Here is a 14,526-nt window from a genome sequence, read left to right as displayed (position 1 = left end):
ATTCTTGGCATCAAAAGCCCTGCATTATGATAATGCTTAACATACCATTCGTTTAATATTAATATTAATTCAAACCATTTTAATGTCTATAAAAATGCCATGAATTGTTAAAGAAAATTTGATATGGTTTATATAACTTTTAGCAATATAACTTCTAATAATCCCCTGGAGTACGTTCACAGATATCTCAGGTTGAGAACCCTTGCCCTGTATGATGGAGTCATAACCCACTACATTATTTTCAGATGAAATGTGTTTGATGTGTTGTTTTGTTATTTATCAATCCAAACCTCTGGGGTAATGAGCATCGTAAAAGCCCCTCTTGTGAAGAGCGAGCACCTCATGTGGTTCTCTAATTTGTACGCTACTCACTCTTATCATGAGGACTGCTTTCCTGATGTCACGCACACCGTCATAGACGAGGCGAGAGGCGTCGATGAACTCGTTCTCCTCGAATGGCTGCGGGGGGCTGGTGCTAAGAGCCTCGATGGCGACCTCAACCTGCTCTGCAAAGCGCGGCATCACTGATGGGAAAAAAAAGGACGTAGAGTATTGAGGTGAGCAACAGCCTGAGAGAAAGCAAAAACAGAAAGACAGATACACAGAAAAAAAACTTTTTCAAAAAGGGATTACACACATCCCTCAAAAGCCAGCCTTTCCCTCAGGTGCCAAACATATCAGAGAAAAGACAGAGTGAGAGGTGAGAAAAATGGAGAATATGTGATCTTAAGAAGCTAAGTGTCGAAATTCAGGCAAGCATGTCTATTTCTGCCATCTACTCCCTGTCAGTCAGGCCCGAGGACATGGAATGCAGCGGGAGAGAAAGACGATAAAATGTCACCCTGAAAATATGTGAAAAGCGTGCCCTACGTCTGCAAATTAACCACTTCACCTTGATGGGAACATATGACCATAAGTGAGACCTCTTTAACCAAATAAAAATAAATAAATAATAATAATCAGGGGTTACACTTTATTTTTAGGTGTCATTGTTACAGTGTAATTATATATTTAAGTACTGAGTAATAATAAGCAACTACATGTACTTACTATAGGATTAGGGTAGAATTATGGTTTGGTTGAGGGTTAGTTGCATGTAATTATGCATAATTTACAGTTAATGCATTAACTAAAATGAATTACTATAACAATGGGCAAGCAATTCATTTGTTTCTGTATTTATATATTTATACATCTTAACTTTTTATTTTAATAATGTTTTAGTAAATGTTGAAATTAATATGAACTAAGATTAATAATTGCTCCAGAAGCTTTTTTAATAATACACTATATAATATAACTAGTGTTAACAAGTGGAACCTTATTGTAAAGTGTTTCCAAAAATCACATCCGCTTGCTCTCTACTTCATCCTCCTTCAATTCAATTCACCCTTCTGTCTTGTTCCTCAGTAACGGGTAGCGAGATCTTCCCCCGCCACTAAACGCTGGCTGTAATAAGGGATTGTTTGACAAACAAGAGTTGAGTATGAACAATGTTGACAGACATTGATTGAGTGCAGCTGGAGGGTTGGGAAAGGTCCGCTAATGTGACATTAGTTTGATCTGTTTTTCTGATGAGCCATATTTCAGCGTTTACACTTAACAAATATGTTTGGACCACTTAACCTTAGCGTAACCGCTTTGACAAAAATCCTTACGGCTAATGCTGCGTAGTGGCAGTGAATGAAGACTTTTAAGTCAATTACATTTTGGTGAAATGTCAATATAAAATGTTAAAAGCATTTTAGAGGGATCCGACAACGCTGTTATGAATCATGAGCTTTAAACTTTGGTGACTCCAGAGTAAAAAATATGCTCATTACTTTGGACTGCATTCAACAAGTACCTTCCTTTGTGCTCCACAGCCCACCAATTCACACTCAACCTATGGACCTGACACTGAATGACCTGTCTGCCTACTCTGAAGTTGTGGCCAAGCCACAAGCACATCAAGGGAATAATATCCAAAATGATGTAAAAGTCTTGCGTTTCCATGGCAATGTCACTGGTGGAGGGAAATTGTATTGTGATCTAACCCTGACATCAAGTCAAGCTCATATCAACGCCCGGGACCACTTGGTGGTTGATGAAAAAAAGATGGGCATGGCAAAAGCCTCGTATTAAACCCTTGAGCAAACTGCAAAAAGATGCTCTTAAAATATTCAACACATGTATCGAGGAGAGGAGGAGGTCACAGGATTTTTAAAAGCGAGGAACTGGGTTATTATGACCCAAGATACACTTCTCCATGGGGAAGGTGGGTCTTGTGAGGACACTTCTGTGACAAGAAAATGTTAGTGTTGCCATCAACCATCTAACCAAATCCAAGCCTAGAGAGCCAATCACAATAATAGCGGATGCAGATTTTGAAGAAAAGACCGGTCTTGAGATTTCTGATGGTTTTGATTATAGGCATCCGACTTGAGATTGACTTAAAAGGGGAGCAGTGATTGATCCATTTTGACAGCCATTTTGCCTATTTGCGTTCTAAAATGGACAATTTCAGAATGTCTATCGGCTAATGCAGAAAAGGTTAGATTTGAATTTCAAATGAACACATAAGAATTACAAAATTATGCAAAACATTCAAAAAGGTGCGGTAAAGGCTCTTTATTTGATTTCCTTTCTTCTTTCCAACCCAGTCTTGCTTTAACACATATTTAATTCATTTTAATCCACTTATTGGAGAGGCGTAAAATGAGCTTTAGGGAATTTTGCTGTGACTTTTAAATAGAAATATTTAAATGTTCTTCAAACCATTAATGAGTAAAGTTGCTGCTAGTGAGGAGCAAATTTAACTCAGACCAGTGAGGAATGATGAAAGGAGCTAATGAAAACCATGTTGGAAGGGATTATTTTCTTAAAGTGTTTAACGCCAGATAAAGCAAGCAGTCAGATATGTTCAATGATCCTTCAAATGTTTTTTATTTTTTTTTTATTTTGAGACAGCATTTTGAATTCTATCATTCAAAATGCATGTTTAAACTGGGTTTTATTTTCGAGAGGCTGAGGTCAGACCAGCCTAATGGTCTCAAAATGAAATACTAGAAAACGCAATGAGACATTCGTAATGCTAATGGGCCCTACAAAGCACTGCAAGTAATTCGAAGTGGAGAACAAATTCATTTGAAAAAAAAATGAGGTCACTAGTAGTTTGGTTTCATTTACATTTTGCCCCTTAGGCTGTGGAATTAGTTAGCACTGCCCTTTCTTCGGGATCCGTATTTCTTTCTTTCTTCCTTTTTCTTTTTCATGAACAAACTATTGGACTCATTGTAGCGGGCAGGCATGGACTAATTCTATTATCCTTGTTGTTTTGCATGCCTCCTGTGTCTCACCATGCAGACTCTTGGGTCGTGATATGCTGAGGAATAACATTTTGTGGGGTCATTTGGCTGTATGAAATCATTGCTGTTTTTAGTACCTGAGCAAACATGCCCTTCAACCTGTCAGTGAAACACTATATTTGTCATAATAATCATGTGTGAGTCTTTGTGTGTGTGTTAGAAGGGGGGCAGTGATTAGGTGGCCACATTTCATCTCTGCATGGTCACCCTTTTGGCATGAGCCCTACTCACTCTGCCATACTCTATGACAGTATTGCTACTCATGCCTTCTTGGCACTATTACATCAGCCATATTTCTCATTTTTAATCTACTGGGGGGCTGAGCATAACCTTAATGATGGGGTAATTTTTCCCACATGAAGATTAGTTTGGATCGGAGAAAGGATGGAAAGGATAAAGAGAGGGGAAAGTCATCACGGGTTTGCTATTAGACTATTGATTTTCAGGCTCAAGGACACGATTCGAGATTCGTGGGTGCTATGTGCTGAAGGTCCTTCAACGGTGTATCTTTATAGAGCTTTGGACCAGCTGCACTTTTGTTATATTTACACTGTCTTGGGACGATAAAAAAAAAGGCCAGGATAAAGTTTGGTATGTTCTAATTAGGCTGTCTACCGATAAGGAACCAAACCAAAAAGTTGAAGAAATTGAAAAGAAAGTGTCAGGCACTTTTGAGGAAATGGTACAGCTAGTTTTTTACCAAGTTAGTGAATTGTAAGAATGATGGTCTGACTTTTTGTTGAGAGTGATTGAAATGAAGAAAAAAAGTCTGTCCTGGCTGACACATTTTTAACAAAACGTTTCCCCCCGCTCAGTGGATAAGCATAAAACTCAGTCAAACTACAAATCAGTACCTGCGGTTTAACTCCCATTGCCCACTAGAACACTATGCTTGGGAATTCCCTCCATTATTAAATTGATAAAGCCACTTAGTTGAGTAGCAAACATCCTAATTAAATGGAAAACACATTCAAATGCTATACGCTTCTATTATACTAATTCGCTAACCTCAACATTACGCCTGGCCCGAACCTTCAAACTTTCAAAAATTCATTGACATTTTGCGTGCCAAGTCTTGTGCAATAATGAAAGTTCTAGAAGAATCAATGCTGCAATGCTTTATGGTTCAATTCCATTTATGTGGTGGCACCATGTCCGTCATTTAAATTCACAGGGCCTCAGTTTCCCTCCTTCCTGACGACAGCCCTGGGTGGCACCAACATCCCAAAACAAAGACAGAAAGAGGGGGAAAAACGAAATCTGACAAAAAGAACCGCCTCTTCAAAGTGAATACAGAGAAGATGAGAGCCAGTCTGGGCGTCCAGCCCTTTCACAATTCAATTATCACTCTCAATCAAGCATGCAGATATTCCTCTTGGTTTTACTGAAGCGACTAGCAGAACAGTTTTCCATTCAAGCTGAGCGAGCATTAACTGTTCAACTTGTGATTTCCGGAAAAGAGTTTGCTATCTTTAAACAAAAAAAAAAGAAGAAAAAGACTAAGACTAAGACGGTTTTTATTTCATTTCATTTCATTTCACTGAAGGCGGTAATGAAATGTAGGATACTGTATTGTGTTTGGTTCTCATTAAGTCTCTAATAAAGGAGCAGATAAAATTATGAAATGAATTATGCCATTAAACAATTTTTCATACGTTGCAGCGGATAAGTTACATTAAGTCTCACTGTACAGAACCTTAATACAGATAGTGGTATCAACTCTCCGGTTGAAATTTCATGTTCTCCAATGTGGAGTTTAATTTTTTTAATAATACAATACACAAAAATGAGATAATTTCTCAAGAATGAATTGCGCCCACTTACAGGAATGAAGTAAATCATGATACAGTGCAAACGCACCAACACAATCTGATCTGAAAGGTCTAACCACCAGACTACTCATTATCACATCACTTTGACTTTGTTTGAAAGTTTCATAGAAATATTCTAGTGATGTGAAGAAACAAAAAAAGTTTATGGGGCATACGAGTAGAAGATGATGAGAAGAACCAATGAAGATCAATTTGGAAACATTATGACTCCATTTTAATCTTCAGTTGGTCAGACGTCACAAATATGCATTTGCCTTTAGCCGTCAAACTAGCAGTAATATGATTAAAGTGGTAATTTCATAATAACAAAAATACTGCAGTATCTACCATGAAAGCAGGACTGTTATTTTCTTCCTCTCATATAGCGCTTGCTCTTCTAAACAAAGCATGCTGTCAGAATAGTCTAATGTAATGTTTTAGACAGAACAAGAGAGGCAGGACAAAGCGCTGCCGCCATAATAATATTTTGAGTGCTCATTTTCTAGCCACCCTCCATTTGTTGATTCCAAACAATCGTAGAAGTGCATTTAAATGGAACAACTACATCAAAAAGTGTCAGGTGAGATGTTTCTTACACATTAACACCTAAAATAGCAGCCTTTTTTGCTTCCTGTCAGATATTGTGACTTGAAAGCATTGGGAAAAAGCTATGCACAAATCTCTGCATTACTTGGTATGTTTTGGCCCTCGGCCTTGTCTGTCAGAGTCTAAATTGCCACCTCCTGAATGCTGGCACTAGACTGTGAAAGGTGGAGGGGTTGGGGGAAAACAGATGAAAAATGAATGAGCAAAGGATGAGTGCCAGAGGAGGGAACAGGTGGTATCTCCAGCCTCACCATCTTTTCTCATCTGTCTACCCTCTCTCTCCTTTAACTTCCTTCTTCCAAGAGCTTCCTGGTCTCCTCTGTCCATCTGTCCCCATCTCTACCATAAGTTCATCCCTTTGTGAGCATAAGATAAGTTCAGGACTCAGGTGTGTTTGTGATCTTTCTCACCAGTCTCAGAAAGGAGCTTGATGGACTCAAGAACACGCTCAGTGTAAACGCCAGGTTCATAGTTCTCCATCTCAGCATTAATAATGTGCACCACTCGAGCGGCTCGGCCCCGGATCGCCCCTGCTGTCCTATCCAGTGTGTCCACGTCCCCCTCCTGCAGGGCGATCACACACTTATTCACATCCTCCAGAATGTGGTTCTCTGTGGAGAGATGAGATAAAACACTTTCAAGCATTATTGTTGTCCAAGAACAATAGTAACATTTGACATTTTTTAAAGCATTACAAAAAAAGAAAGAAAAAAAGCATGTAAAGTAGCAAAAATAAAAAAATAAATATAAATTAAATAATAAATAAAAATAAATTAAAAAATAAATAAATAGGTGTATCTCCCATTTAAAGAGGCCCAACAAAGATTTTACAACATATTTTACATTGTTGCAACACCTCTCTTCCCAGTCTGTCAGTAACGCTCTGTTTAGTTCCAGTCCCATTGAAGCCCCTTCTTCCGAAAAGCTCCAAGTGTGCTCTGATTGGTCGGCTGGACCAGTGTATTGTGATTGGTCATGTTTAGAAAATGTCACGTTTCATCACTCTACAAATGCAACTCAACCAGGTCTTTCTCCTTTTTTTGCGTATGCCTTGGTCGGTAATTATTTAAATTAGGAATATGAATGTGACGTGTACTTCATCGGAATTAACTCAAAGCTACAATCAAGGCGTTTGAGGAAGTTCAGAAACAGTGCTCACTGAAATAGAGAATAACTCCCTTTGGAGTGGACTTTGTGCTTTGGAACTTTGCAGACCTTTTTTCATGCTGAAATGTAAAAAAAAGGAACATGGACTTTGACGGAATACTTGAATCACCCATGAACACCACAGCTCTGTATTTTGGAGCATGTGCTCTAACTGCTCCGACATTCTCCTAAAACTACTTGCAAGACAACAGACCAAAAGCTTTCAAAATGCTTCTCTGGGTTGACCTCATTAAACACTGGTTTCCTAATGAGGGTGTTATTTGTCTCCTGTTCTGATAAGAGCCTTCTTTAAGTAGCTTAGGAAAAAAATGCTTTGTTTATGGCAACCGGTCAAAAGTGCACTGCCTTAAATTATCTATAAGCGTATTTAGATTTAGATAAAGCAGTGCAGCTGAATAACAAGGAATGATCTTGCATAAAGGCTAAACCAAATGAAAAGAAGGGGGAAACATATCATTACAACAGATTCAAGAAAACCTATTCAGATGTCCTTGTATAGCACATATGCACTATTATTAAAAAGATCTTCAGCCTCTACACTTTAATATACTTTTCCATGTAAAAGTATCAATGATTTCCCTGCTCTTGCAAAGCACACTTTTTACACCTTTCCTGTGAAAGAAATGACATGTAATTGATTTCTTTGCAAGCAGAAAAGATCAATTATATCTGAATTTCACAAGCACATGCAAGGCTCAATAATAAAGATGGCCATGAGCCAATGTGAGAATGTTTCGGGCCAGTTGAAAGATCTGTCACATGCCTTACTGAGCCAATGCTGCATTGTAAATATATTTTGTGTTGGCTGATCATATACGGTATATGCTTTTTATGCCTTGTAATTTGAATTTTTTTTTTTTTTTGTCACTAAAATATGTAGTTGTCTAATATACTCATGAGTAGAGTAGATTGGGAAAATATTTTTGCTGATAGAAGAAAAATATACATTTATACATTTATGTCCAATAAATTCTTTCTGACACATACACAAATATGTTGCTAAAAATTTATATTTCTTTTGCGTCCAGTGAAAATGTTGACAGGGCAAGTACTAATCTCAAACACTGGTCAGACCAGACAAGATTTTCAGGAAATAATAATAATAATAATAATAACAATTAATCCTTATTGTTGAATCCTGACATGTTTTCTTCACAGATTTGCAAACGCATATTTCCAAACTGGAATGCACTGCTTACACCAGTTTCTGGACATCAGGAGGTGGGATGCATACCAATATTTCCTCCTGCTTCATTTCATACAGCCCACATAGACCTGTCAGATATACAAAAGGATCTGGCCCACAACAACCAGGATTTAATTTATTCATTTGCTGTGTATTTAGTATTGACTTATTATAATCCCTGCCTTGAAATCCGTGGCTATATGACGAGAATGTAGTATTCATTCTAATCGTTTTTGTGTCAGATCCAGAAAAGAGAGAATTTGATGTAGAGGAGAGCCAGTTTTAGCTAAGGTGGAAGGTGAGACTGAAGTTGGTGTGCCTCGTTTGCAATGAAAATAACTGTGGGAATTAAATAATTTCATTTATACATTAATTACAAGATGAAACACTTAAGTTAAACATGATTACCTTATTCATCAGCAAAAATGGTGTCCTATCAAAAAAAAAAAAACCTCTCCATACCAGAGAGCAGTTTAATTATCTTCCACACCAGACAAGGTGTTTAAGTCTTTTTATTTTTAAATATATCATTTAGTTACATATTTGTTAATTAAACCATATATTCTCTATATAAGCCATACGTAGGTTTGAGTCCAATGCTCAAGTGAAACTACACACAGACTCAGTAATTGGCACCATAATAGTAATCTTTTGAATCACTGCAAAACAAGAAGACTTAGTGCCGTGGACAAAAAAGTAACACAGTGTAAGTAAAGCAAGGCTACACATACAAAGGGTCATAATTGTTCATATTTATGTTAAATTATATGGCCATTCACATTTCTATCCAGTGTTCTGTTCTCCATCTGTTAGTAAGATGGACATACCCATTCAAGATAATGGGATTTTGATGGTGGAGGCAGCTGACATTTTAGAGTGTCCATTATAAAGAGGGAAAAATAGACATTGCTATATTCTACCACCGTACTCTGTGTGGAAAGTTTAGATGTCAAGAGGGGGATGATGGACATTCACATAAAAAAAAATGAAATAATAATAATAAAAAAAATCTATACTTAAAATGCTCTTAAAGACTTAAAATGTTGTAATAGTTGTAATGATTTACTGTTCACCAGCAGGCAGCAAGTACTCAATGGTGATCTCACAAAACCATGTACCCCCAGTTTCACAGACAAGGCTTAAGCCAATATTTCCAGACTTAACTGCATGTTTGAGCTGTTTTGAAAGCAACTTGCGCTGACATATCTTAAAATATGTCAGTGCCATTGGTTTGTCTTAAGATGCACACCAAAATGTTTTTTCGAAGACACGTTTATAAAAGCTTCTTAAATGTCCTAATTGAATTAAGGCCTAATCCTGGCTTAATCGAAGCCCTGTCTGTCAAACCAGGCCATAATAACCCACATACACTGTAGCTTAAGCACACTGTTTGTTCACTTATTATGCAGGTGTTTGTAATATATAGAAACAGGAAAAACTGTTTCCATTTTGTGTAATCTGTTTCCAGTTTTACCTGAAACGGACAGGAAGTCATCAACGGAAGTGATGTCATCTACGGCCTCAGTCAGGATGCGTACTTGCTTCTCCCACTGGTCCTTGAAAACATCCATGTTGTCCTGAGCCACCTTGCTCTGAGGGCGTGCGGCCAAGGTCAGGGCTGCATTGATTACCTGTGAGGAGCATAACGGTATCATTCTGAATCTGAACCTTACCAAAACTCAAGAGAATCTACAAAAGTTACTGTTCAAACGGTTGTGTGAATCAGTTGTTTTTAACTAGCCAGAACTCCAAGACATTGGAGTCAAACCATGCGCATGCTTTAAGTCAAAATGTAAATTATTCATTATTTATCCTTATAAACCTATAATCCTCAGAATACCTGCTGCTTTGACAACTTTGAGTCATATAATGATTCATAAAATCTAAAGGTCTCTTGTTGATAGAGGTTGCTACTGTAGAGTCAAATTTGTCTTCGTCAAATTATCTTAGTAACTTGTTACAGTACTCAGAGGAAACAATTTTAAACATCTCACAATTACTTCCAGGTTTTTTGTGTGTGTTAGCTTCACTTGCAGGGGGTCACTCACAATGTGAGATCTGTTAGAGGGGACTTCAGTGAAAATGTTTCTTGAATCTTAATACCTCAATTCTACTGGAACCTTTAATTCCAGTCCAACCTTACACATAATCAAATCAGTACATGGTTAGGGCAGATATCTTTCTGAAACTTATTATGAAGGACTGGTTAGGGCATGACGTCACCAAGCCCTCATTTTTTTCAACACATCCCTTGCAACCATCTATCACTTTAAAGAGAAAACTTTTTACAATTCAATCAATTCTCAATGGATAAAATCAGATTTCTCAACATTTCTCATAAATATGTCACATTACAAATATTTTGTTCCCCAATGCTATTTCATGCTGACTTTGAATTGACCCCATTTGTTTCCTTATACCCTTTCTAATGCACACTCATAGTCTTTCTGTGATTGATTACCAGTGTGCATGTTATCTCTTTAAATAAATGGCGTAATGAAAACAAAGCTCTTTTTTTCTGTTTTTTTTCAATTAATTTTTCCTCTAACTGATTCCTCACAATTTTTTCTCAATGGGTTGCAAACAGGCAGCATCTCTTGCTGACTTGTATAGCTTGAATATAGCTAAAAACCTCAAATGTGAGTCATATTTTAATAAATATGACGGATCTGGATATGGGCCTGGATATGCTGATCTGCTGCCACCATCAATAAAAAAAGCTTACACAAACATCTCTTCTAAAGGAAATTGTGTGCTTTCCATGACCGGTAATAGTGCAATGGTAGTTGTGGCAGGCAAATAGTGTAAAATGAAGTAAATAGAATATTGCAAATAAGGAGCATTGTAGTGAATTCCTATTTGTCACCACCATATAAAACTAGTTCTAGAAAACTGAACACTGGGTGGATAGCAAAGGTTTAGGCCTTTTACCTGAGGACACAGGCTGTCGATCTGTGTAGCTGCCATGCGCACTAACTTCACACCCTCCTCGTTGTTAGAGATGGAACAGGCGAGGTTGGCCACCTGAAAATGGGAGAGAGTTTGGTGAGCCATGCACTGGGTCAATTGTACGTTGTGGTTAAAGTATAAAGTGACATTGGGGTTCTGGTTGCCAGATTTCTGTAAATCAGGTAGGTTAGACTAGCATTCGGACGGGGGCAAATAAAGCTTCTGAGCAGAGCGCACATATACACAAACACATAGTCCTTTTTGCTGTTCATGTTTGAAGTTATCAGTGCTGTGTGCAATGGATAAGGATTTAATGCTTGGCTTGAAAGGCAATGTCAGGGCAAAATATGTACAGAGAGTTAGGGCTCATTCAAGTGTTAGATTGGTATTTGTTATTTCCCAGCGTGAAGAACATGATTTGTGGTTCCCTCTTCCCCTCTGCTCCCCTGGCCCCAAATCATACCGCCTTGGTCTCTCTTTTACCATTTTAAAAATAGCGTCTATTTGAATAATTGACATCACACACACTTTGTAATTTGAATTTTTACCGGCCAATCTCCTGGACATTTAGTAGCTTCCGCTTCATGTTCTCATCTGCAGTGTCAGAAGGACAGCAGTTTGTTCACATGTGCCTGTGAATCTCCCATCACGAAAACACAATTACCCCCAAAATGTCAGCGGACACGGAGAGGGGTCCTAATTGGAGGCTGCCGTATTTCTGTTGTTCACTCATAAAGTAATGTCGAATTTTCCATATGAAATTGTCACCGCAAAGCACTGGTGGAATAACCAGAGTTCATTACTGAACTTCATGTTCCCATGTAAATCATTAGGCCAGTTTACCTGGGGGAAAAAAAGGTGGGTGAAAAATGACAGAAAAAGTGTAATTAAACTAGCAGATGGCTCCTCTATGCGCAATACCTCCTTGTCTAATTTCTGCCTGCCTGCAGCCCTCAGATTACCCATCATGCAATGCATCTGGCAATGCCGGATCGGTGCGTACACGTGAATACACGTGTGCGTTGAGAAAAGGTCTCTCTCTCTCTCTCTCTCTCTCTCTCGTGTTTGCTCACTTCCATCATCAGAAAAGCATCTGCGCAAGGAGCATTGGCCAGATTGGATGCTAAAAACCTGGCTGCCTCCCTCCTCCCCTTCTGCCAAAAATGTCGGATCTGACAGAAAACACCGGAATATTGCTCAGAGAGTTTTTAAGTTGGTGACACGTCAGACCTCGATGAAAGGCGCTAATAGGAGTGTCAAAGCCGTTTTGATAACAATTCAGAATTGGTGTTCCAAGCATCTCATCCTCTGCTGGTAAATCAGATTACACGGCAGCCATGAGTAAGGATTTTGACGGCGCTAAAGTGACATATGCCTGCTGGCAAATGCAATGCGACTGAAGCCATATCAGCGGGCTTCTCTTCTTTTTTTTAAGGTAAATCGAGGCAAATCAAATCTGTGTTAGAAGATTCTTGCTTACGGCCCTTTTCTCCTGTTTACCCCTGACAGCCCTGAATGCTTTGATGGATCGCTCTTCTGTTCAAGTGTGTGCTTGCGTGTGTGTGTTTAGCTGTGCGGCTAAAAGTGTAAAGACTTAAATGCTTGAGGGTTGCAAGTGACAATGTGTGCATAAGAGTACCAATGGGGGGAAAAATATTCATTGATGCATTGATTCTTTTTGAAATGATTATGCGTCGATTCACAAAAATTCCTTATCACAATTAATAATGTAGCATAGACACAAGATAAAGAAGATATGAAGCTTCAACATTTTTTTTTTTTTTTTTTATCAATGGTTTATATTTGTTTTGGAAATAATAGTCTGTTGTTTGCTTTTAGTCTGTATACATGTTTGGGCAAAATCATTATATAATATGCAATACATTATATAATAGTGTATTCATTTTATGAGTTTGCATCCTTTTGGTTCATCCACTCAGAAAAAAGGCACAAAAGCTGTCATTGTGGTGGTACCCTTTCGAAAGGTACACCTTTGTACCTTATTTACTCCTAAAATGGGCATATTAGTACATTGAATGTAAATATTAGTAGCACAATGCTGTGGATTACCCATCTATAAATATACTAAATATACTAATATTAGCCTAAATATTAGCATATTTGGGAAATGTATCACCCCAGTGATGGATTTTGTGCCTTTTTTCCCCTGAGAATATGGCAACCACCTCTGTGCCCACCCTTCTCTAACTGTCAGGTCCACCTTGTATCTTAGAGGTGCAGTTGGACCTGAGTGGAAGTGGCCACCAGTTCCACCACCCTTTCGGTAGAAAAGTGGCAAGTGACAGCAGCATAAAGGACCGGATGGGAAGGTAGGGGGTTGTTTTATACACCAGGCTGGCAGTGTGGGACTCCCAGCGTTTGCAGGAAATAATATCCTGTCATGTAATTCCTCACTTCCCTTGGTCCTCACTAGTCCTTCATGGTCTGAACACACAGTCAAACCAGCAGCAGCTCCTGGACGGCAGCCAGAACTGGCCGATGCTCCAGCACTCAATTCTCAGAACTGGATCCCAGCCAAGACACAGTGTCCGGCCAAAAATACTAATTGCAATTATCTAAAGAACCACTCCTCCTTTGTGAGGCCTTTTATTTTCTCAAAGAGAAGACCCCTGTTAGTTAGCCAAGGATGTCAAAATAATATTCATGAGTTTCATGCTAGGTTGAGACAAGCGTGTGTGTGCCTGTTGTCCTTGCATGTAAGAATATTTCAGAGAAAGAGACCGCATCGCAACCGTGTTGTCTCTCTGACCGACCATTATGTGTTGTCTAGTTAGACCTTTATAAAAGAACTATTGATTTCTGAGTGTTTCATTTGGACGACCACATCCAGAGAATCAGTGCGCAGAGTATCAGCCTTACCCTTGAAGAGTTCTTAAAAATAAATAAATAAATACAATAAAAGAAAGACAAAACATTGCATATTAAAATGCAATTATGCATACTATTTATATATTAAAATAAAATGATTAAATATGCTACACAATTTATTATTTATAATATAATTTATAATACTAATAATAACTCCAAAAGGTTTGTTCTAAAATGTAATAAGCTGTCTATGTAGGCAGCATGTTACTGTATATCGCCACGTGTGCCCTTATACAAAGGGTTTTCCAAAAGCTTCTATGATAGGCAAACATACAATAAGTGTTGTTATTGCTAAGTACAAACTAAAATGAATACAATTAAAAGTGGTAATTGAAATAAATCTGAAAAAAAAAAAAAGTTTATGTTTCAGTAAATTTCTAAAACTAAAATTGAAAAAAGCTAAGTATAATAATAAAGAAATTATAAAAATGACATCCACAGAACTTGATTATAATAAAATCACTAAAGCTTAAACTAAATTTAAAATGAAAACTGAAAATATAAAATAAAAGCTAATTCACAATATTAATACTACGGTATATAAATAACACTGCCAAGAATGACAGTGAAC

At 37.9% G+C, this 14,526-nt stretch overlaps 1 protein-coding gene across 1 annotated transcript in view; it reads right to left on the bottom strand.

The window, feature by feature from the left end:
• ctnna2 (catenin (cadherin-associated protein), alpha 2) overlaps positions 1 to 14,526 on the bottom strand; it is a 477,629-nt gene that overhangs the window by 16,986 nt on the left and 446,117 nt on the right. Inside the window, exons 10-13 of the mRNA XM_079897968.1 lie at positions 11,049 to 11,141; positions 9,592 to 9,748; positions 6,175 to 6,375; positions 373 to 524 (exon numbers count right to left, since the gene is read on the bottom strand). Coding sequence (XP_079754094.1) covers positions 373 to 524; positions 6,175 to 6,375; positions 9,592 to 9,748; positions 11,049 to 11,141 — 603 coding nt within the window. The remainder of the gene's footprint in view (positions 1 to 372; positions 525 to 6,174; positions 6,376 to 9,591; positions 9,749 to 11,048; positions 11,142 to 14,526) is intronic.

This window comes from Squalius cephalus (genome assembly GCF_949319135.1).
Source record: "Squalius cephalus genome assembly, chromosome: 2".
Lineage (NCBI taxonomy): Eukaryota > Metazoa > Chordata > Actinopteri > Cypriniformes > Leuciscidae > Squalius > Squalius cephalus.
This window is presented reverse-complemented; position numbering and strand designations above follow the sequence as displayed.